This window comes from Silene latifolia, chromosome 2, assembly GCF_048544455.1.
Source record: "Silene latifolia isolate original U9 population chromosome 2, ASM4854445v1, whole genome shotgun sequence".
Classification (NCBI taxonomy): Eukaryota; Viridiplantae; Streptophyta; class Magnoliopsida; order Caryophyllales; family Caryophyllaceae; genus Silene; species Silene latifolia.
The window spans coordinates 176,898,221-176,924,179 of record NC_133527.1 but is presented as its reverse complement, the minus strand read 5'-3'; the positions used below and the strand labels follow the sequence as shown (position 1 = coordinate 176,924,179).

The following is a 25,959-nucleotide window of genomic DNA, read 5'->3' as shown; positions in this document are numbered from 1 at the left end:
TTGGTCATAAAATGTATAACTTTAGTCGTAAATAGTAAAAAAATCAAACAATAAATATGAAAAAAAAAAATAACAAAAACAAAAAAACTCATAATAACAAAAACAAAAAACCAAATAACAATAATAAAACCAAAAAACCAACAACCCAACCAAACCCGAAATCTAAAATAAACCAAATAACAATAAAAAAAAACCAAATTTAAATATTGTGTGTATAACTCTAATGCACGCAGTGTATAACTTTAATAGACAAGATGTATAACTTTAGTCCAAAAAATCAAATAACAATAACAACAAAATAAAAAAATAACAACCAAATAAAACCAAATATGTAACACTAACAAAAAAAATACCAACAATAATAAATCTATACAGTAGATCTAAGATTAAACCTAAAAACATTAGATCTGAAAATACATATAATAAGACGCATTTAAACAATACGATATTAAAAAATTTAACCAATAAAATAAATCTGAAAAATAAAAAAGTCAATAAAAAAATCTGAAAGAATTATAAATTATAAATGTAAATGTAAATTTGAAAAATTTATGAAAGTAAATCTAAAAACAATTCTCAACAAAAATAAAAAAATAAAAATTTGTCACCACCACCGTTTCTAAACAAAAACCGAAACAAAAAAAAGTGACAAATCCACAAAAATTCAAAAAAACCGACCACCTCACCTACATTACCACAAAACGGCCCACCAACAACCCACCATACCCAGATCTGAAATACAAAAAAAAAAAAAGATGAACCACGACAACCATGAGACGTGGTGGCAGCGGGATGGCGGTATTGTGGTGGTGCGGTGAGATGGCGGCGTAGTGGGGTTGTCGTGTTGGGTAGTCGGGGTTAGTGGTGGCGTTGGGTGTGGTTGTCGGGGTAGGGGGTTGTCGGCTAGGGGACAGGAGGTTAGAGAGGGAGAAGGAGGCTGCGGTGGTGGTGCAATGTTGGTGTTGTCAATGGTGGAAGGAGAAAGAGTAGAGGAAGGGATGCGGGTTTGTGGGCGTCGATGGTAGTGGTGGAGGCAGTGGCGGTGGCTGCAGCGAGTGGAGGTGGAGGTGGAGGTGGCTGCGGCGAGTGGAGGGCGGAGGGCTGGTGGTTACCGAGAAGGAGAGGAGAAGGTGAGTGGGTGAGGAGGAGAGAAAGGGTTTTTTTTTTGGTTTTTTATTTTGTTGGGATTTTTAGAGAGAAATTGTTTTTTTTTTTGTTTGTCAGGTATTATGAGAGGAAATGTGAGGGAAATGAGATATAGAGAGAGGGAGGGGATTATGATTATGGGAGGAGGATGAGTGGATTAGTAAGAACTTTAATTGCAATGAGGAGCAAATTAGGGTAGATTGGTTAGTGGCCATCCAATTTAGATGTAATCTCACCCCTCCATCCCTTCCATCCAAGGGTTCTTATAAGGACTTAGGGCCTTATATGGTATGAAGGCCTTATAAGAACCCTTATATATATATATATATATATATATATATATATATATATATATATATATATATATATATATATATATATATATATATATATATATATATATATATATATATATATATATATATATATATATATACATACATACAATTCTGTTATTACTCTAACTACCTCACTAACTATAGTTAAGTATAACTAACTAGGTTAGTGTAACTAACTCCAGCTTGACTATCTCAACACGCCCCCTTCAAGCTGGACACTAGCTCAAAATGGCACGAGCTCAATAACAACCCCTCACTTTCTTCTTAATAAACAACAATGATCCGATCGCTTCTGCACAAAGGTTAATCCTTATTTTTTAGCCTTAGTATCGGAGGAATTGTGCTTCACTACAGTCCCAAATCTATTCCATTCATGCCTTAACCCATATTATGCGTAAAAACAATAGATTAGATGCGATTAGGTCATAAGGCCAAATTAACGATGGCTTTTTTTTTTTTTTGTTGTTGTTGTTGTTGTGATAAGGATCAAAATGAGTCATATCTCCAAACTAATAATCTAAAATAGGACTTAGCTATCAAGGTGCATATTTTATTGTTCATTATCTTGTTTTTACTCCGTATTATTTTCAATTAGGCTTGAGTGTGGTTTCTCCTTGTGTAATGTGTAATATCAAATTGCATAAGTGTGACATTGATTTCTTGATAGTTTTATTGCTTTCATTTGATTTAGTACATGTGGATAGGCGATTCTTATCGTTCAAATAAGACTTACATTACCTTTTGTTAGCCCGTTTGAACCCTTGTAGCCAATATTAATTACATCCTATGAGCTACAATCCAAGAATTTGCCTACCTTTTTCTGGACAAATCATGATTGCTTGTTTATCATGTCTATTTTGCTATTATGGTTGGGTTGGGACTTATTGTTGTCATGTGGGTATAGCAAAATACTTTTAGTGATTGTGTTGTATCCTTGTGTTGGAAAAAGAAAAATATGAAGCAAAAGAAAAAAAAAAAAGAAAAGAAGAAAGAAAAAATAGAAAAATAGAAAAAGATAAAAGAAAAGAAAAGAGATTGCTTCATTTGGTTTTGTCAAGGATCAAAAGGATGGTTGTTAGAGTCTAATACATATTTGGAGAGTACATCATTCACTCTCGTGTGTTGTAAAGTTGAGATTATTTCTCTAAGTTGGGTGTATTTAATATCAAAGATTTGGTTTTTGTTTTGGTTAGCGCTGCGACTACCGTCTTAGCTCCACATATCCATAACGTGCTTTGGCACAAACCACTTCTATTCCTTTAACCCATTTGCCACCCTTATTGTCCTTGATACATGTACTTTTGTCTACATATGGTGATTGCATATTAGTTGGGGAAATTTCTATCACATTAGATTGCATGCATGTTTCATAAGTTGAGTGAGTGTTTATACTTCTCTCTATCTTCACATATAACTCACCCTTACAATACTTATGAGTGCATGAGTGAATCCGCGAGAATCCGACTAATTTGTCTTGCAAACTCGAAAGGTATTTGGCATTTGTCTATAGTATGGTGACTTGAGACTTGAGCTATGTTTTCTATTTCCCGTACCTTTGAATTTGTTTTATTGGTACACTTTAGTCATTGCTTTGTTACAAGATATGGATAGCTTGGGATTTGTATGTGCATTAAACATTAGCTCTGAGTCGTTTATTCGCCATTTGTATGATTGCCTTTTGTATTGTGTGTTGCTTTGCTTGAGGACAAGCAAAGATATGGTTTGGGGGAGTTTGATGAGTCATAATTATATACATATTTATGCCTCCCCTTAATTACTTTTGATACGGTTTTCGTGCTAGTTTATATCATTTACATGCCTTTTATGTTAGAATGTTGATACTTCCGCCTTTTGATGTTTAATGCATGAATGATGCATTTGAGGAGCAAAGGAATGAAATGGGCATCACGGAGTGAGCATGAAGGGATACACGAAGCATGGAACGAGAATCCATAAGAATGAAGGAAGAGAAGTTAAGAAGAAAACACGAAGAAAAGAGCTTCTTATTAAAAGTGCCTACTTTGAAGAGCCATATCTCGAGTTCTACAACATATTTTCAAGTGATTCCAATTGGAGGTGAAAGCCTATCCTCTTCGCTTTCAAACGCCGTGAAAATCGCTTGTTTATGACAAGTAACGAAGAAATGGCGGCCGTTTGAAGTTCAGTGCGCGAAGCAGGAAATTGGTGCCTCGATCGAGTCAACCTTGGCTCGATCGAGGAACTTCCAGCTCGATCGAGTCACTCTCGACTCGATCGAGGAACCAAACTAATCAATAAACTTTGCAATGTCGAGAGTTGGGGTATCTGGGAATTGGTGCCTCGATCGAGTCAACCTTGGCTCGATCGAGGAACCACTAGTTTCCGCAATATTCCGCAAATTTCCTTAAGTCGGTTATGACTACTATAAATACCAAAAATCGTACTCTAGGTTATATTATGCTTTATTTTACATAGGTTTAGTATAGCTACCTTAGAAAACTCTCTCAAATACTTAGTTTAGTTTATTTATTGTTCTTCCTTCCGGATCTAAGTATTCCTTTATTACGGTATCAATCTTTCTTTAATAATTATTCTATCATTATTGTTCATCTTTTATGTTCTTAATTATGCTTTCTTATATCCTTATTATTGTTATTATAATTACTATGAGTAGCTAAATCTTCATCTAGGATGAAGGGGATCTAGGTTAATTAGAAAGGGGAAATTGTTTAATTGCTAGTGAAATCGTATAAGTTGTCGTTTGATTATTGTTCTTCTTCTAGTTAATTAACTTAGGCCTGAGTTGTTAATTAGTATAGCGAATTAATCCTTTCACCGACCGGGTTAGAATTAATATAGGTCATATAATCAAATAGATTGTATCTAATTATAGCGACCGCATGTTAGAATCGATCTAAAGGGCATAATAGAGTCGACCGATCTTATGACCTTAGATAACTTGGTAGATCTAGCAATTGATTAATAGACCCCATATAATTGACCTAGTGAACCGGAAATCCTAGACTTTTAATATCATCGTTTAAACCTCTTTTTATTACTCGCGCTTAGTTGGTTATATAACAAACAAAACAAACCCCCAGAAAACGGTTACCTTTAAGACAGATTTAAATATCAACAAACTAGATAATCACCGCCTCCCTGTGGATTCGACCCTGACTTACCGCTAGCTATTTTGTTAGTAGTAGTTTAGGTTTACTTTGATTAAGGCAAACGACTGAAAAAAAACCTTATCTTGGGTGTCACTCTCTCACATGCATTTTTAATTGAAGGGGGCCCCACTCACCCTTTGTGAGAGGGTGGCGCCCAAATTGGGTGTCACCCGGTGACGCCCTTTCATTTTCCTTTTAGTTTATATGCATCCTCATGAATAACAAGCATGTTATAGAAATATTAAATCTTTAATTATACAAGGATGTCAACGATACAGCTAGTTTCGATGAAAACTCGTTTCTGCTAAGCAACACTCATAAGAAAAGTCGGCAAAATACGTTAACTCGATCCATATGGCTCGCTAATATATACAGTATATAAAACGGGACATATTAGTGTTAAGATAAACATAATTACAGTAATAATTATATATATATTGTGAAAGAAATTTGCAATGAAATTCCCAGCTTACGTTAATCTTCTTCTTATAATCATTGGTCTAATAACATTTTCAATTGTCGAGGCTGAAACCAGATATTATAAAAGGGACCTTAAGTATGAATTTAAGTCCCCTGATTGTTTTAAGAAGTTGACCATTACTATCAATGGCATGTCCCCTGGTCCGACCATCACTGCCCAACAAGGCGACACAGTTGTGGTTGAGGTTACCAATGGCTTGATAACCGAGAATCTTGCCATCCATTGGCATGGCATTCGTCAGGTTGATAATTCTTTCGAATGGCATTGAATTTAAGCACGATTATATATGAATGTCTATAAATGTTTAAAACTAGTAATTTTCGACAGTTTGGAACACCGTGGTCAGATGGAACTGCAGGTGTATCACAATGTCCCCTTGTTCCTGGAGATATATTTGTGTACTCATTCGTGGTCGACAGAGTAAGTTTTTTCCGAACTAAATTATTTATGAAAGCATTCAAGTTTGTATAGTTTGTTAGGGATAAAAAATTAATATTTATCTCTCCCGACGTGGCGTTGCATTAACAGAGAAAAGCAGTAAGAGGGTGGACGCGTGGAACGCAATGATTGGTAGAAAGGGGGAGAGAGGGATAGCTGAGGTGGCACATTGTGGACCACAAGATCAAACAATAACAAACACAACTTGGGCCAAATACAAACACACGTACAAAAAGAGGAAGGTATTGGGCTTGGACTTTGTCAATAACTGCTATCTATTTTCATGGTAAGAATAACGATCCAGATTCCAGAAGCAACCGAGGGAGAAGTCCAAAGAACCCTAGCCCAAGTTCTAGCAGCTATATAATGACGAGAGGAATATCAAACAGAGGCACGGAACAATTATCTCAAGCAACACTTCACTTCTCGAAATTCCTGTCCACACTCGGCAATATCCTACTTACAACATAATACTTGTATTTCCTTATTTGGTTAAAAAACCTCGATTATAGTGCATAAATTGGCGGGATTCCGACTCCCCCCGCGGTTGTTCCCACACCGGGTTTTCCGCGTCACCAAAATTTCTCCGTGTCATTCTTTTTCATTCGTCTTTATTTCGTCATTCCTATCATTGCATTTAAATCATAATTGGCATTAGATTAATCACTATCACTCACATAAAAAGATTCGTAGTCGGTGAATTTTTACCAAAACAGTTTGGCGCCCACCGTGGGGCATAGTGATCATTTTCTATAGCCAAGCCTCGCAAAAACCGAACCACCATCACAATGTCCGAACCGGCCCGAATCCTTCCAAAGAATGAGTATGCCGGCCTATCTTCTGCGGCGAATTACTTCGCATCTGCAGACTGATCGGTGCATCCCTAGCATCCAAATAAACGATCCCCGCCAAAGATGTCGACCGAGCCATGCCCCCTCGAAACCACCGCAGATTCCCAAGGCAACAGTGCATCCAATCGACCAAAATCCAAATAGGAAAGTAGCCCCGGCAGAGGAGGCGAAGCAAGATCCGAGGCCCGAACCCAGAAAGTTCAGCGCGAGGTTCTCCGAAGCGGAGGATCCCCAAAGACTCGATCCCATGCGGGTGATGATTCAGGGGATGGACATTCTCGTCGGGTCGTTGAAGATCCGAGGAAAGACAACGAGAATATGATGGCACAAATCGTGACGGCGATCCAGTCCAAACCAAAGATCGCACCGGAGGCTCCGGCCCGAGCCGGCAGTGGAGGACTGGGGTCGACCAATCCCATCGAACTAGTTACCAGGCGGATCTTGCAGGGGTAGCACCCAAACGAACCAATCGAGCCAAGAGGATTGGGATGTCCGTCATTTGATAATCCACTCGATCTGCAGGCAGACAACGTAACGCGTTATTTAGCACCCTTCCGATCGACCTTCCACCCTTTTCGTGTACCCCGCACAAGCGGACACCAGGATGGCGATCGGACTGTCCCAACACAAAGAATCCCATCCTGCAACCAGTTCACAAGTGGAGCCTGGATCGGAGGATTACAGCAGACACCAGGATGGCAACCTGGATCCATAATCGCTGTCAACACCAAAGAACTAGTCATCCAAAGATCGGCCAACTTTTTGGAGCACCCTGGCTAGGAGGTACACCTGCTGGCTCCTTCCCGCCTGTTTCTAACCCTCTTGCAGGAGCAGGTAACTCGCTGGAACAACAATACCAGGAGCTGAGAGAGCTAATGTATAGGATACCCGGCGTAGCCCGCCCGCTGGAGAAAGCAGCCAAAGATAGCTACGCAGACTCACCTTTCGTGGATGACATAGCCCTAATCGGTGTTCCTAAAGGATGTGTGCCGCCAGCTATGACACTCTATGACGGGACCTCAGATCCACTTGACCATATCAACCACTACAAGCAGAAAATGATGGTGATAACCGCAACTGGATCTCTAAAGGAAGTTTGCATGTGCAAAGGTTTCGGATCAACACTCGTCGAGCGACCTGCAGTGGGTTCGTCGGCTTACCGAACAAAAGCATATCCAGCTTCGCCGACCTAGTCAATGCCTTCAACCAAATTCGCCAGCGCACAAAGAAAGCGGAAAGCGAGAAGCCCGGCATCACCTCTTTATCGGCCGGTGGTGCAAGGATTTGAGGAGTCCACCCGGGATTACTTGAACTGGTTCAACAAAGAGAAGGTGTCAATTCCGAGGTGTGATATAGCAACCGCTATACAAGCCTTCCGCCGAGGGCTGCACCAGGACTCACAGTTATACAAGGAGTTAACCATGCATCCATGCACTACCTTTGAGGAGGTGCAGTCGAAGGCAATCGCTGTCATGAGGCTGGAAGAAGACGCTGCACCTGTAAGAAGCACTTATGATTCAGACCCGGATCCGAAAGGCTCCTATAGAGAAGAAAAGCGAAAGATCCAAACCCTACAAAGAGAACGTGAATAAAGTTTCGCGGCTCGGAAGGAAAGTCGAAAGCGGATCCGCCTCCGAAAGTAAGTGAGTATGGTTTCACTACCAATCTTGCAGGATTATTCAAAGCCTTGAAGGAGCCGGGACGCAGAGTCGATGGCCAAAACTTCCGGAAGGAAACCCCAAGCAGAGAGACACAGCAAAAAGTGTGAGTTCCATGGCAAAGAACACTCACAACACCGATGAATGCCACTCCCTCAGAAAGGAAGTCAAATTCCACTATGACCAAGGAAACCTGGATCACCTCCTCCCCGTAAACACAACGAGAGTAAATTCAGGATCGGGTTCGCCTCTCCCTCCTCCTCTTTGCTCTAGAATTGTGAATGTCATTACGGTGGATCGGAGTTGTGTGGGCCGACTTACTCAAAGGCAGCTAAGAGGCACGCCGCCAGGGCTAAAGGAGACAGACCGCAGAACTTCTGCAGGGGTTAACCATCGAGACCGCCGTCGGTCACCTTCGACGAAACAGACGCATGATCTACTCGGAAACAAAGACCACGACGCTCTAATCATCACGCTCCCCATAGGAAATTGCAAGGTAAAAAGATCCTGGTGGATACCGAAGCTCCGTCAACTTGATCATGATGGAAACACTCAAAGGAATGGGATTCACCGAAAAAGATCTAGCAAAGAAGGCGGTTCCTTGGTTGGTTTCAGCGGCGAAACAAAGCACTCCCTAGGAGAAATCATCATCCCGACCTACGCCGGAGGTGTAAACAAACAATTGTAAGATATTTGGTTATTGATGGGCCCTCTACTTACAATGTAATCCTTGGCAGGCCCTGGATCCACGAGATGAAAGCAATTCCCTCAACGTACCACCAATGCCTAAAGTTTCCAACACCTTGGGGGTGCAAGAAATACGTGGGGACCAGGGAAGAAGCTAAGGATTGCTACAAGGTGGCTCTGAAGCCAACAACAGGTTCGCCCGCATAGCAATTACAGAGCCAGCGCATCTAGGACGAGTACATTGAACCTCAGCAGGCAGAACTAGACGAAGTCATCCTGGATTCGCTGCATCCAGAGCGAACTGTTCTCATTGGATCCGAATGTAGAGGTAAGATTCGTGAAGAACTCGTTCGGTTGTTGAGAACTAACATAGATTGCTTTGCTTGGTCACATGATGACATGATAGGGATAGACCCAAGTGTGATAACTCACAAGCTAAGTGTGGACCCAAGCTATAAACCCGTGCAGCAGAAAAGAAGAAAGTTTGCTTCTGAAAGAAACCAGGTCATAAATCAAGAAGTAGATAACCCGCATTCATTGAAAGATCCGTGAAGTAAAATACCCAGAGTGGTTGTCTAATGTGGTAGTGGTCCCAAAGAAGAATGGCAAGTGGAGGGTCTGCGTCGATTTCACGGACTTAAACAAAGCTTGCCCAAAGGATCCCTTCCCTCTACCACACATAGACGCCATGGTAGATGCTACTGCAGGCCACGAGATGCTGACATTCCTGGATGCCTGGAGCGGATATAACCGTGAGATAAAGATGCACCCCAAACCCAGAAAAGACAAATTCGATCCGAGAGAGGTATCTATTGTTATAATGTCATGCCTTTTGGACTGAAAAATGCAGGATCCACCTATCAGAGGCTGGTAAACATGATGTTTAAAGAACAAATAGGCAAAACTATGGAAGTGTATATAGACGATATGGTCGTCAAATCGAAGCAGGCTTCACACCACCACCAGCACCTGGAAGAAACCTTCAATACCCTCAGGAAATACCAAATGAAGCTGAATCCTACGAAGTGCACCTTCGGAGTATCCAGTGGAAAGTTCCTAGGGTACATGGTGACCCAGAGAGAATAGAGGCCAAAGACCGAGCAAATAAGAGCAATCCTGCAACTGAGTCACCGCAAAAACCAAAAGACGTCCGTCCAAATACGACCGGAAGAGTGGCGGCCTTAAACAGATTCATATCCAGATCCTCGGACAGATGCAGGCTATTCTATGATATACTCAGGAAAAGCCAAAAATTTGAATGGACGGACGACCACGAAAAAGCATTTCAGGAGCTGAAACGTTATCTCAGCACCCCGCCTCTCCTGTCGAAACCAGAGCCAGGAGAGCCACTGTTCCTATATCTCGTCGATCACGAAGCGATGAGTCGGTAGCGGTCTTAGTGCGAGAGCAGAAGGATCACAAAGATCCGGTATACTACATCAGTAAGTCTCTGCTTTCGGCAGAGACCAGGTACACATCACTAGAAAAACTTGTCCTTGCACTCGTTACTGCATCTTATAAACTGTGTCCCTACTTTGAATCTCATACAATTTCTATGATAACTAATTATCCTCTTAAAACTATCATGAGAAAACCAGAATTGTCAGGACGAATGGCTAAATGGTCCGTGCACTTGAGCGGGTACGATTTGAAGTTTGAACCCCGTACAGCCATAAAGTCTCAGGCTCTGGCAGACTTTGTGTCTGACTTCTGCCAACACCTGCACCCGGGCCGAACAGGACATCCTGAATCTGGAAGAAGACAAAGGAGAACAGGTGTGGGAGTTACATGTGGACGGAGCCTCAAACGCCAAAGGAGCAGGAGTAGGGCTGGTCCTCAAATCACCCCAAGGAGACCTCATAGTCCAGGCCGTACGATGTGAATTCAAAGCCACAAACAACGAAGCAGAATACGAGGCACTAATCCTGGGTCTCAAGGCGGCTCGGATCCAAAATCGACACCTTCGGGTTTGCAGTGATTCTAAGCTTATAGTTAACCATGTGAATGACTGCTATGAGGCCAGGGACCCCAGGATGATGGCATATTTAGATGTAGCAAAAGAGCTGAAAGTCAAATTTGTCACATTCAACATCAAGCAAATCCCCAGGGAGCAGAATGCAGAAGCAGACGCACTAGCCACCCTGGGGGCAACTTTCAAAACAGGAACTATCTCCACGATACCAATTGTCCACGTGCTGGAGTCAGCAACACTAAAATCTCAGCAGGAAGCAGAAAAAGTGTGCAGCACCAGCAGCGAAGAAAGTACCCCAGACTGGAGGAAGCCCTACCTAGACTGGTTGCAGAATGACATCCTACCAGCAGATAAAAAGGAGGTAAGGGGCTTTAAAATGAAAGCATCCGATTCCTACTAATCGATAATGTTCTTTTCAGAAATCCCACGCTGGACCCTACCTCGATGCCTGGATCGGAAAGAGTCTCAGGCTGTTTTGCATGCTATCCACAGTGGAGAATGTGGAAACCATGCAGGGGGCAGGAGCCTGTCCAACAAGGCACTGAGGCAGGGATACTTCTGGCCCACAATGCGTAAAGATGCCATGGAATTCGCAAAAAGATGCGATGCTTGCCAGAGACACGCCCATGTCGGCCACCAGCCGGCAGAGCCTCTACACCAGGTTATCTCACCATGGCCTTTCATGAAATGGGGAATGGATATCGTGGGACCATTACCCAGAGCACCAGGAAACAAAGTCTACATGCTCGCCATGACGGATTACTTTTCCAAATGGATAGAAGCGAATCATCCTCCCAGGTTACGAAACCCGTGTGATATCTTTCATTAAACGCAATATCATATGCTGGTTTGGCATTCCATCTGAAATTATATGTGATAATGGGTCCCAATTCATTGGAAATAAGACGGAAGCTTTTTGTGCTAGGTGGAACATCTCGTTGCAAAATCTACTCCCGAAACCCCAATCGAACGGACAAGTCAATCCAAAGAATAAGATTATCATTGAAAACTTGAAAAAGAAACTAGAAGAGATTGGGGGCAAATGGGCGGAAGAGCTACCTCTGGTTCTCTGGGGTGACAGAACCACACCAAAGATTGCAACAGGCAAACCCCTTCACCGGTGTTCGGAGCGTATGGCGATCATCCCATCCGGTCGGGTCCCAACCCACGAGATATGGATGCATCACGAAGAGCGGAACCAGGTGGAAATGGCAAGCGCCTGGACACGATAGATGAACTCGAGAACCGGCCGCCGATCGGGATGGCTTCCTACGACTCTTGACCGTGGCTAAAAGCTACAACAAGAACGTAAAAGTAAGAACCCTGCGGGTGGGAGATCTGGTCCTAAGGAAAGTCTTCCAAAATACCAAGGACCAGCAAGCAGAGAAATTTGCCTACAATTGGGAGGGGCCATACCAAGTAGAAAGCACAGTTGGAAATGGAGCCTACCGACTCATGACTATGGAAGGGCAAATGGTTCCCAGATCCTGGAATATCACCCACTTGAAAAAATATTTTATTTAAAGCCACCAGCAGGGTCAACAACCAGGTACTCAGCCTACCAGATGCAGCCCAGCCAGGTTATAGATATTGCCTTACATATTTCCTGGCTCTGAATATTTTTCTGTCCCTGAACACTTTTATGCCTCCAAAAATTCTTCTGGTCCTAAAAGATATTTTCCTGCTTCTAAAATATTTTTCTATTTTTTATATTTCTCTGGGTCTGGATATCTCCTGATTCTGAATGTTTTCTAGCTCTAAAAATGTTATTTTCGAATTCAACAAATCTGGTTCCAATAGACTTGCTCATATTTCAAATTCCGGAAAGTTTTTAAACCACCTTAAGTAAGTTAATTTTTTTCTAATAAGCCAAGGAAATAAAATGCAAACTAATCTGGCAGAGCTTGTATTCATTACAGATGGCGTGTGTCCGTGGCTAAGCACATACAACCGGGACCACCAGCCTCCCGCGATGCATTAGCACCCACGCAAGCCTGGCTCCTCTGGACGAGTGGGCATACTAGACCCCTTAGCCAAAGAATCTAACAAATGATGGCCAAACCAACGACGTGCATGCACAAATCAAAGCACCAGAAACGGTACGACACAAAAAGATAACCAGTAGAAAATACTTAAGTCGCAAAGCAAAATATGCCTGGCACCAGAGCCAGACCAAAAGTACATAAACTGTTCAAAATAAAGATGTTATGCCCCGTAGGGCCGAAAACTAACTAAGCATAAGTCTTTCAGATGCAGAGAAATACTAATCTACGTCAATGTGCACCACAGCTTCAGAAGCAGCTGCCTGAGCATCAGGAGCAGGAGAATTCACCTCTTCCTCAGCGCCTGGATCATCAGCAGGAACAGTACCAGGCTCCACCAAGCCAGCTAGCACATCCAAATTCAAACCATCAGGAAAAGTAGCAGCAAGCCTCCCCTCTTCAGCTCCTAAGTCCCAAGCAGAATGCCCTCCCCTCTGGAACACCTTTATACAGTCAATCTTCGTTTCCAAAGCAGCATAAGACAGAGCATCCACCAGAGTCCTCTTCAACTCCTGCACCTCAGAAACCTTCTCCTCCTGAACCTGGGCAACACGAGCTTCTGCATCAGAAGCACGTTTCTCCACCTCCGAAATGCGCCTTTCAGCATCAGCAGCTTTCTTCTTAGCCTCAGCAGCCTCCTTCTCAGCATCAGCAGCTTTCTTCTCAGCATCAGCAATTTTCTTCTCAGCACTAGAAATCCGCCCCTCAGCAAGAGAAAGACTGTTCTGCAAATTCTGCTTCTGAGTGGCCTCCTCCAACAGCAAATCCTGGGACTTGTTTAGATAAGCCTGAGTTTTCAGCCTATCCTCATTGGCCTCCTTCGCCAGCTTCCGGAGTTTCGCATTTTCTGCCACCAGGAGGGGCACCTTCTCCCGCAGATACAGGGCCATCTGAAAGGACTGGTGGGCCAGAACCATAGAACTCAGCGTCAAAAAAAAAAAAAAAAAATCGTTTACCTCAAAAGAATGCTCAGCAGCACGGTCCACCAAGTCAGGCAAAGAATTACAATCCAGCGCAGACCTAGAAGCTGGAAGAAGCATCTGGTTCATTAAGTCCAAACTACTCGCAGACTTAGACCTACCAAAATCATCTGGAAGGGAAAAAACAATAACCCCCGGAGCAGATTTGGAACCGAAGCGCCCTGAAGCGGAGTAGTTTTGGAACCGACGGCCCTGAAGCGAGAGCGATCCTGGAACTGGAAGCAGCCCTGAAGCGAGGAGCGATCCTGAACTGAAGTAGCTCTAGAAGCAGGGATAGCTCCAGAGGCAGGGATGGCTCCAGATGATGGAATCGCAACAGACGCAGGCACAGCTGGGGTAGAACCAGGAACAGCTTTGGAAACTAGAGCATCTCCAGAAGCAGACAATCCATGACCAGGTAACGGAGGCCTCACAGCCAGAGGCGTAGCTTCAATAGGAGTCTGCTCCTTCACCCGTTCCGCAGCAGCAGACCTCCTTTTGGGACGAGGTCCAGAACCGGGGGCAGGAGTAGATTTTCTCTTCTCAGCAGGCTTGGGGACAGCCGTAACCTGCTCCTTCATTCTCTGAGCCAAAACATCTTGCAGCGAAATTCTAGATTTTGCAGAACCTGGAAGCAGCAGAAGCTAAGTCAGAACCAGATGCATGAAAAATCTGGAAACAGAACCAAGTCAAAAGGGAAGAACAACGTACTAGTCGACATTGAGTCTTTTTCTTCAGCAGCAGTTTTCTTCACCACAGCAGTAGAATCTTGAACCAGATTAGGAAAGGTCCTATTTTCTGGTGATGGACTGAACAGCTTGGAAAGAGATGCGGTTTTATCAGGAGACAAAGGCAAGGGGCACAAACCTGCACAAAAAACCAAGTAAGGAAATATGAGCATCAAGGAAAAACACACAGGAGTAAGAGCATGCAAGTACCATCTGTTGATCGCCAAACACTGACAATATAGTCAGTCGGAGCAGGAAGAGTGTCAATTTTCACAAAAATAAAGCGGGAAAACCACTTGCTGTCATCCGGCTTCACAGGGAAGATGATGCAATTCTTCTCCCCGTCTCGAACCCGAATGGTTACTTGACCCCGAGCAAGAGACCTGACCGAGAACAAATGTGCAAGGTCCGAGAGACCAATATCATAACCAAAACGGTTATTCATCGCGTCAATCGCCAGCAAGATCCGCCAGGTGTAGGGAGCCACTTGGCAAATAGCCAACTGATTCAAGTTCAGATACTCTTGAACCAAAGGAGGGAAAGGAAATCGCAGACCCAGACGAAAGGCGTACTCGTACAAGCAAATCCACCCTTCCCTCACTGAATCGGCCTTCTGGCCGGGAGTCGGAATGTGGAACACCACATTATCAGAGAAACCAAAGGTTTTCCTGATATACTCAAGATCCTCTGGAGTGAAGTCGGAATCACAGGAGTGCTTGTCCGAAAGCACACCGCCGGAAAGAAAGAGGTCAGGCGGCATCATCGGATCCGAGGCCGAGGTTGAAGAAGCAGTTTTTTGTGACATTATATGCAAACAAGATGAAAAGAAAACAAAGTTAAAGACAAGGTACCTGTGGTAAAGCAACCGGCGGAGGGTGAGAAAGTTTTTAGAGACAAAAGTGATTGATGGTGATGGAGAAGTAAGAAAGTGGGGAGTTTTGGGGAAAACCAAGGGATATAAAGAGGGAGGAAGAGTTAGTGGGAAAGTGGGATAGTAATTGTGGCGGTTGAAGAACTATTAAGAGGGGAAGTTGTAGAAACCAAGATAACTGCAAAAACTTCGTCAGTTCTCCGCAGCACAACGGAAATTCCCGCCTAAAAATATTTGAGACGGAAATTTTGGGGCAATTGTTAGGGATAAAAAATTAATATTTATCTCTCCCGACGTGGCGTTGCATTAACAGAGAAAAGCAGTAAAAGGGTGGACGCGTGGAACGCAATGATTGGTAGAAAGGGGGAGAGAGGGATAGCTGAGGTGGCACATTGTGGACCACAAGATCAAACAATAACAAACACAACTTGGGCCAAATACAAACACACGTACAAAAAGAGGAAGGTATTGGGCTTGGACTTTGTCAATAACTGCTATCTATTTTCATGGTAACAGTCCGAGATTCCAGGAGCAAACTGAGGGAGAAGTCCAGCAACCCTAGCCCAAGTTCTAGCAGCTATATAATGACGAGAGGAATATCAAACAGAGGCACGGAACAATTATCTCAAGCAACACTTTACTTCTCGAAATTCCTGTCCACACTCGGCAATATCCTACTTACAACATAATACTTGTATTTCCTTATTTGGTTAAAAAACCTCGATTATAGTGCATAAATTGGCGGGATTCCGACTCCCCCCGCGGTTGTTCCCACACCGGGTTTTCCGCGTCACCAAAATTTCTCCGTGTCATTCTTTTTCATTCGTCTTTATTTCGTCATTCCTATCATTGCATTTAAATCATAATTGGCATTAGATTAATCACTATCACTCACATAAAAAGATTCGTAGTCGGTGAATTTTTACCAAAACATAGTTGGTGATGAATACTACTAATGAAACGTTGCATTTTGGTTGTGATGCAGGCGGGCACATACTTATATCATGCCCATTATGGTATGCAAAGAGAGGCGGGTTTGAATGGAATGATCGTTGTATCGCTTCCCGAGGGACAATCTGAACCTTTCACTTACGACTTTGATCGTACCATTCTTCTGACTGATTGGTGGCACAAGAGCACCTTTGAGGCTGCCACCGGATTGTCTTCCATCCCGTTTGTGTTTGTTGGTGAACCTTAGGTATGTTCTTGTTTTTATGAGACCGTCTTGTTATGCAACCACCGTAAGGTTGTGACGTGAAGTGAGGTCACGTCGATTATGCCACTACATACTGTAAGTTTAATTCAATTCTTAATCATGTACTCCCTCCTATTCTTAATAACCCCCCCTTTTCATGGAGGGCACGGGAATTAAGGGAGGGGAGTATTATATGGTAAAGTATTGTAGTGGGGTAGGAGATTGGAGAGAGGGAAGGTATTGTGTGATTAAAATAAGTATTGTTGTGGGGTAAGGTAATTAAAATATGATAAAGTATGAGTATTGTGGGGGTATTGTTGTGGGGTAAGGTGATTAAAATAAGTATAAAAGTTTGCCAAATAAGGAAATAGGGAGAGTATTGTGAATAGACGAAAAAAGAAATAGGGAGAGTTATTTAGAATAGGAGGGAGTATATTCTAATTAATAAATGAATATACGAATATAAAATGCGGAAGCGATAAATAAAGATCGAGAATTAAACCTCCGCCAGCCATTGCTAATACGATATTCCTGAACAGCTTTTAAATCCCGAATAAAGAAATAAACCCGTTTTCGTCTTTCCGATAACTTGTCTTTGTCTGCCGTCTGACTCTTTCTTACTCTGATTTCGGTTCCGAACCCTCCTTCTCACTGATTTAGATGGTGTATATATTTTCTTAAGGGAGAGTAGGTTTGGTGACCTTGTTAATCAGAAATTATGTTGTACTTATACTGATTTTGCCATAAAAAAATGTAGTGGAGAGAGTGGTGGTCAACTGAAGGAAATGGGGGAGACAAAATAGGGCAGTTTGAGTCTATATTTTGACTGCCAAATTAATGGGCCACAATCTTAATATTTTCAATAACTGAGAATATCCAACATTCTCCCACTTGGCCCATTTACGCAAGAGAAACTTCATGTACGAATCATAGCGACGAATTCTCCTGAGCGAAAATTAATCTTCCATGTATTACGATACACTTAGTCTCTCACCACTCACACTTAACTTAATGAATAAACCATATGTTTACTCTAGGTCAAAACATAATGATATTTCTCAACAAAAATAAATAACCAAAGAATGTACGTACATAATCCAAAATGAGAAAATATCCAACTAAATGAAAAATTTCAATACAATAAATAAATGTATCACATTATGGGACCAAGTCCCATATTCACTACATGACCCATGAAACCTTTAGGTGGCATGCCTTTAGTCAACGGATCAGCAATCATTAATTCAGTGCTAATGTGTTCTATGATCACTTTCTTTTCCTGAACACGCTCTTTTATGGCCAAATACTTAATGTCGATGTGTTTACTTCGACTTCCACTTCTATTATTCTTAGCCATAAATATCGCAGCTGGATTATCACAATACATTCGAATTGGCCGACTAATAGAGTCAACGACTCTTAGCCCAGATATGAAACCTTTCAGTCATACACCATGTGAGGTAGCCTCAAAACAAGAAACGAACTCGGCCTCCATAGTAGAAGTGGCTGTCAATGTCTGCTTAGTACTCCTCCGTCAGCTAGCATAAACACATATCCTGATGTGGATTTTCGTGAATCAATGCAGCCAGCAAAGTCTGAGTCGGATTACCCCACCACTTCAAGACTATCAGTCCGTCTATACATAAGCATGTAATCTTTGGTACCCTGAAGGTACCTCAACACTTTCTTTGTAGCCTTCCAGTGATCGGTGCCTGGGTTACTCTGATATCTACCTAATACTCCAACAGCATATGCAGTGTCAGGTCTGGTACAGACTTGAGGATACATAATGCTACCAACAGCTGAAGCATATGGAACATTTTTCAATTTTTCCCTTTCTAAATCATTCTTGGGACACTGGTCTAAACTGAATCGGTCATCTTTCACAATAGGTGCTACACTTGGTGAACAATCTTTCATTCTGAACCTTTCAAGCATTTTGTTGATATAAGCCTCCTGAGACAAGTCTAAAATGCCTCGGGATCTATCTCTATGGATCTTAATGCCAATGACATAAGATGCCTCGCCCATATCTTTCATATCAAAGTTATTTGAAAGAAATTATTTCACCTCATATAAAAACCCCTTATCATTGGTTGCTAGCAAAATGTCATCCACGTATAACACAAGAAAACAAATCTTACTCCCACTGACCTTAAGGTATATGCATTGGTCCATTATATTTTCTTCAAAACCGAATGAAGAAATTACTTCATGGAACTTCTTATACCATTGGCGGGAGGCTTGTTTCAAACCGTATATGGATTTATTTAGCTTACAAACCAAATGCTCACCATCTTTAGAGTAGAATCCTTCAGGTTGTTTCATGTAAACCTCTTCCTCTAAATTGCCATTGAGAAATGCCGGTTTTCACATCCATTTTATGTAGCTCGAAATCAAAATGAGCTACTAATGCCATGGCAACTTGAAGAGAATCTTTCTTTGATACAGAAGAAAATGTCTCCTTGTAGTCGATCCCTTCTCTTTGAGTGAACCCTTTAGCAACGAGTCTTGCCTTATGTCTCTCGATGTTGCCAAGTGAGTCTCTTTTAGTCTTAAAGACCCACTTACATCCGATGGTTTTTACACCATCAGGCAACTCGACGAGATCCCAAACTCGATTAGCCGCCATAGAGTTCATCTCATCTTTCATAGCATCCATCCATAAGTTTGAATCTGTAGAACTTATGGCTTGTGAAAATGACATAGGATCATTATCAGCTCCAACATTGTAATCCGATTCTTGTAGATATACTTCATAGTCGTCAGGAATAGCTGATCTCCTTTCTCGAATAGATCTTCTTAATGAAATTTGTTCAACCTCAGGGTGAACTTCTTCCTCATTATGATCCACCCTATTTTGATCGACATTTTGTGGAATTTCTGTATTTGGTTGTTGAACTTGCGGTCGATCTTCAGGACCGTGAACAATAACCAACATGTCACTTAAAACAGAGGGTGAAGCTTCATGTTGATCCTTTTCAGGTTCAACTTCTATAGTACTCCCACTGATTAAGTCATTCTCTAGAAATTTTGCATTTCTAGATTCCACAATCCTGGTACTATGAGACGGACAATAGAACCTATAGCCTTTGGACTTTTCGGAATATCCAATGAAATGCCCACTAATAGTCCTTGGGTCTAGTTTCTTTTCTTGTGGATTGTAAATTCTCACCTCAGACGGACATCCCCAAACGCGTATATGTTGCAAACTCGGTTTCCAACCTTTGAATAACTCAAAAGGCGTTTTTGAGACGGCCTTGGAAGGAACCCTATTTAATATATACGCAGCCGTCTTTAGTGCATCAACCCACAAAAATGAAGGAAGTTTAATATTACTTCTCATACTACGCACCATTTCAATTAATGTCCGATTCCTTCTTTCTGCTACACCATTCTGATCTGGAGAACCGGGCATAGTGTATTGGGTAACAATCCCATGCTCTTGAAGGAATTTAGCAAAAGGACCAGGTGCTTGTCCATCCTCAGTATATCTACCATAGTACTCACCACCTCTATCTGATCTCACGATTTTAATGTGCTTACCACATTATTTCTCTACTTCAGCCTTAAACAATTTAAAGGCATCAAAAGCTTCGTCTTTGGAACAAAGTAAGTAGATGTACATATATCGTGAATAATCGTCAATAAAGGTAATAAAGTATTTCAGATCATTAGCGTTCATGTCCGGACAACAAATATCCATGTGTATGATTTCTAATAGGTCAGAACTCCTCTTAGCACCTATCTTAGATTTGTTAGTTTGCTTTCCCTTAATGCAACTAACACAAGTATCAAAATCGATAAAGTCTAAAGTACCGAGTACCCCTTCCTTTACCAATCTCTTAACCCTCTCAATGGAGATGTGTCCCAATCTCCGATGCCATAACATAGAGGACTCCCCATTCATAATACTTCTTTTTAAACCAGTATTAACATGCATAGTATTTTAAGTGGTATCATTTTGTAAATAAAGACGATATAAATTATCAGACAAAATACCATGACCAATAACTTTAGAATTTCTGCAAATACTGAAACCAGAATTCGAAAAATTAAAGGTAAATCCAAATGGTATAAGCCTTGAAATTGAAATTAAATTCCGAGCAAAATTCGGAACATAAAATGTCTTTTCCAAAACCAAAACAAAACCACTACTCAAAACTAAACTGCATGTCCCTACGGCCTCCACGTTCGAGCCTATCTGGTTTCCTGAATAGATAGAGCTTTCACTTGCCACTGGTTTCCGCAGGTTTGTCATACCCTGCAAGGTATTCGAAACATGAATTGTAGTACCAGAGTCAATCCACCAAGTATTATGAATAACATTAACCATATTAGATTCATAACAAACAAACACATGAAAATTACCTTTCTTTTTAAGCCAAGCCTTGAACTTTATGCAGTCTTTCTTCATATGTCCCTTCTTTTTACAGAAGAAACATGAAGACTCCTTCTTAATGGTCGGCTCAACAGATATCTTACCCTTTCCCTTATCCTTATGGTGACCCTTCTTAATACTAGATGATTCTTTATTAGTACTAGTAGTTAGGTTCACCTTTTCGCCCTCCTCCAACAACAACCTCCCCTCCTCTTGAACACACATGGTCATTAATTCATTAAGAGACCATTTGTCCTTATGTGTGTTGTAAGAGATCTTAAATGGGGCATATTGTGCTGGGAGAGAACAGAAAATGAAATGTATCAGGAAAGAGTCAGACATAGTAACTTCCAATACCTTAAGTTGGGCTGCAATATCCCTCATGCGCATGATGAAATCACGCACTCTTTTAGTGGCATTGAGCTTCAAAGAAGTGAACTTCATTATTAAGGTGCTCGCCAAAGCCTTATCAGAAGTTTCGAACTGTTCATCTATTGCTTTAAGAAGGTCTCGAATTTTAGTATGCTGCTCGACGGAACCTCGGATACTAGCACACAATTTTGTCTTTATGAACATCGTGCAAATATAGTTTGATTTCTCCCACTTTTCACGATGGTCTACTTCATCTGGTGTGCTAGTTTCCTTTACCTCAGCCGGTTCCTCGTGTTGTATAGCATAATCGAAACGTGTGAATCCTAAATGCAATAGAACCCTCTCTTTCCACACCTTAAAATTATCACCAGTTAATTCAGGAACGTCTATTTTGATATCAAAGGAACTTCCAGGTAAACTTGCTGCAAATTTTAAATATACATGCTTAGTAGCAAAAATTGAGACTTAACTTTATCACAACTTACCAATATAAATTATGCTCATATGAATCTAGTTACATAAACTTGCCTGTGGGCTAAAGTCTACTCAAATTAGATGCATAAAAAATAAACTTTATGATGAAACTATCAAAATATATTCATTTCTCAACTCCTGTGGGTATATTAAGATTCAATATGATATCCTAATTAATCATACAAATATAATAAGATTCATGTGGGTAAGTCTCATCACATTACGTACAATTAATTACAATAAAATGTCTAGTTTCCACATGTGATTTCGTATAAAATTTAATCAATTAGAGATGTTGTGGCTACTCCCTAACTAATAAATTTAAAATCACTTGACATTTAAACTATTAATATATATACTGAACTTAATGTATATAAAGTCTTGTCAAATTTAAAGAACACATGTTCTCATAAAACATATGCTAAAATAAAAATAAAATTATATAGTGCATCACAAAAGGTACTGTAGCAAATGAAGGTAGGCATTTATAAAATAAACAAAAATTGCTAACTCCATAATCCATGTGACTCATTTTGAACGGATACAGCTAAAAAATAGAATAAAAAATATGGACATCTTAAGTCAACCGAACAAGGGGACAATAAAAGAATACCAAAGGTTCAAAATATCCATTGGTACTCCATAATAATGTCACCCAAAGGAATCAACAAGTAAGATAGGAATGAAACATTATTTAACTCCTACAATACAGTCTGACCAAACATCCATCAAAGTGGTATTATAATGTAAAAGGCAGTGGGGTACAAAACATCAAAAACCACACAATTAATGCTACTCTATAAAGCAACAAAAACCATAGCAGAGTATAGAACTGTGCGCTAAAAACAATAGATGTTAAGTCATCTTCAATCTTCCGTCAATACATCAAACAGAAAATTTCCAGAAAATTAAAAATAAAATTTCAACATAAAATTTCCCAGATTTTAATGATAAAGACGGAAACAGATTACACACAAACAAGGCAATAAACGATTATCAGAAGAAATCCCAGAATCCGACAGAAAAACGAGAGCGTCAAATCATCACATTTCAATCGACGGAAAAAACGAAGTCGGAAAATTAACAAGCAAGACAGAGGCGATAAACTCGCTCTGATACCAAATATAAGTTTAATTCAATTCTTAATCATGTATATTCTAATTACTAAATGAATATACGAATATAAATGCGGAAGCGATAAATAAAGATCGAGAATTAAACCTCCAGGCATTGCTAATCGGTATTCCTGAACAGCTTTTAAATCCCGAATAAAGAAATAAACTCGTTTCCGTCTTTCCGATAACTTGTCTTTGTCTGCCGTCTGACTCTTTCTTACTCTGATTTCGGTTCCGAACCCTCCTTCTCACTGATTTAGATGGTGTATATTTTTTTAAGGGAGAGTAGGTTTGGTGATCTTGTTAATCAGAAATTATGTTGTACTTACTGATTTTGCCATCAAAAATCAGTTGCGAATGTAGTGGAGAGAATGGTGGTCAACTGAAGGAAATAGGGAGACAAAATAGGGCAGTTTGAGTCCATATTTTGACTGCCAAATTAATGGGCCACAATCTTAATATTTTCAATAACTGAAAATATCCAACACATACGACCTCTTCATTCGGCTCCCAGATTAACACAACCGTTGTTAGTTTGGAGATGTATATACATATAGTAGTAGATTTGCACTGCAGGTGCATTCCTGTGACCATTAGGTCCTAGAACTTAAACACGAGGCTTGAGCCTGACGCAGCGCGCATTGGCGAGCTAGGAATGTAAGTCAGCGGGGGTGAAAATGTTCAGCGGAGGCGAAACGGTAATATTATACGGGGGCCTAAAAAATTCGAAAATTTTAACTAAAAATTTCGAATTTTCAAATGCCAGCGGAGCGCGACCGCCCCTGATAGCCCCTCCCTGGCTCCACCCCGGCCATTGCGTGCCCCAAGCCATATACACATGCCTCCACAAAAGTCCCAAATAACTCAAACAAAGGAGTAAAGGTAAATTTATAAACCCATAAAAGTTGTTTAATTCTATTCCTTCAAAAAAGAAAGTTGTTTAATTCTAGTAAAGTGGAACACATGCACTAATTAATCGTAGCTAATAATATAGAGGACGAGTAGTTAATTTCAAAATATGACGATTCTAATTCTAATTGTTCTAACATTTTAATTGATTCTGATGCGCGGAATTGGCCACCGAAAATAATTCGTTTAGTTTTTATCTTTCATTCACATTTTGTAGTCTCTGCTTATACAAGGAAGAGGTCGATTCAATTGCTCATCCTTCAATACTCCGACGGGTCCCACAATTTGTAACGCAACTAGTCCCGACTGCAGCCCGTTTGCCTTGACAGTTGTCCCAGGCAAAACATACCGTTTACGAATTGGCAGCCTTACTGCCTTGTCTGCTCTTAGTTTTGCTATAGAGGTAAATTTTAAAATATTTTAAAATTGAAGACTACGCCAAAATGTTTATCTCGTCTTAATGTGTGACGGTCTTACTCAAATAGTCAGGATATATATGAATTTGTTTTGTACTCGTGTTATGTAATTTAAACAGGGGCATAACATGACGGTAGTTGAAGCAGACGGGTACTACGTTGACCCATTTGATGTCCAAAACTTGTTCATATACTCTGGAGAGACGTACTCGGTCTTAATCAAAGCTAACCAAGATCCATCGCGGAACTATTGGGCCACAACAAATGTGGTAAGCCGGCTACCCAAAACGACAACTGGGCTGGCCATTTTCAACTACTATCCAAATACACCGGAACAAAACCCGCCCACAATTCCAACCACTGGACCTCTGTGGAATGACACTACTCAAAGAGAAGCCCAAAGCCTAGCAATTAAAGCCCGACAAGGGTTCATCGAACCTCCGCCCCCCACCTCTGACCGGTTGATAATGTTACTCAATACGCAAAACAGGATTAATGGTTTTTTATTTTGGTCGATCAACAACGTCTCATTGTCCTTACCATCAACACCTTATTTGGTAGCCCTCGGAGAGAAAAGGCTAGAGGGAGAACTCCCAAAAATGTTCGATCAAAGATCCCCACCTGATGTCTACGATTACAAAAACTACGACATATATATTCCACCTGTCAACCAAAATGCCATCTCTAGCAATCCTATATATAAGCTTAAGTTTGATACAACGGTTGATATTGTTTTGCAAAATGCAAACACCTTGAATTTAAACAATAGTGAGACTCATCCTTGGCATCTTCATGGGCATGACTTTTGGGTGTTGGGCTATGGAGAAGGTAAGTTTGACCCCTTCAATGATCCAAAGAACTACAATCTTATAAACCCAATACTCAAGAATACGGTCCCCGTTCATCCTTACGGGTGGACTGTTATTCGGTTTAAGGCAAATAACCCAGGAGTATGGCTATTTCATTGTCATATAGAGTCGCATTTCTACATAGGCATGGGAATTGTCTTTGAGGAAGGAATTGAAAGGGTTGGGGAATTGCCCTCTTCTATCATGGGTTGTGGTAAAAGCAAGCTTCTATTCACTTCCTGAGCTAGCTCATTCCTAATTAATTACAACATTATTCCTCTTAATTTGTTTCGGGTTTCAGATTCAGAATAATTATATCTTCATTTGTTTCTTTCCTCATTCATCATCAAAGTGGGTTTTTATATAATACAAGCCTAGGGGATACTAACCGTCACTATATACACAAAACATGTCGCATGTGTAACACCCGTAATTTTAACTTAATAGAGAATTTATCAAAATCACTAACTTTATAATATTCACTTTTATTTTATTGAGTAAATTATTTTAAACTGCTAATTTAATACTCCAAATTAGTTACCTTTACTTTTATGGAAAATTATTTTTTAGCTTTGTTGGGTTAAAATCGTTTCTAAGTTGTCCAAATAGAGTTAAAAATCGAATTCTATACGAAATTTGAGTGAAACTCAACCTATTTGAGTTATGGGTCAAGTATATTTAGAGAAATAACAATAGTAGTTCTTAGTATTGAGGTTGTTAGCAAGAATTTTATTTTAAAAGTTTCTCTATTGCATTTAAAAGTTGGTTCTTATTTTTAAGAATAAGTTCTAAAATAAGAACCAAGTTTATAAATATTGGAAAATGTACATCCAGTAAATACAGCTTTGTAAAATGTGTGAAACCATTTAACATTATTCATTTTATAGTTTTTTTATCTACGAACTATGTATAAAGTTTTATTGTGAACA

General features: G+C 40.7%; 2 protein-coding genes and 1 pseudogene across 2 annotated transcripts; 1 reads left to right on the top strand and 2 right to left on the bottom strand.

Annotated features, from left to right (window-relative positions):
• The first annotated feature begins 5,088 nt into the window (after nucleotides 1-5,088).
• On the top strand, nucleotides 5,089-25,273 carry LOC141641695 (L-ascorbate oxidase-like; annotated as a pseudogene).
• LOC141631339 (uncharacterized) lies at nucleotides 12,965-13,816 on the bottom strand. The gene is made up of 2 exons (XM_074444027.1): nucleotides 13,719-13,816; nucleotides 12,965-13,661 (listed from the first exon to the last, which is right to left on the bottom strand). Exons 1-2 carry the CDS (start codon nucleotides 13,809-13,811, stop codon nucleotides 12,984-12,986), a joined length of 771 nt encoding a protein of 256 aa, XP_074300128.1. The 5' UTR covers nucleotides 13,812-13,816; the 3' UTR covers nucleotides 12,965-12,983.
• Nucleotides 20,594-22,973, bottom strand: LOC141626783 (uncharacterized). Its single transcript, XM_074440436.1, has 3 exons — nucleotides 22,964-22,973; nucleotides 20,887-21,690; nucleotides 20,594-20,779 (listed from the first exon to the last, which is right to left on the bottom strand). Exons 1-3 carry the CDS (start codon nucleotides 22,971-22,973, stop codon nucleotides 20,745-20,747), a joined length of 849 nt encoding a protein of 282 aa, XP_074296537.1. The 3' UTR covers nucleotides 20,594-20,744.
• Nucleotides 25,274-25,959: the final 686 nt, after the last annotated feature.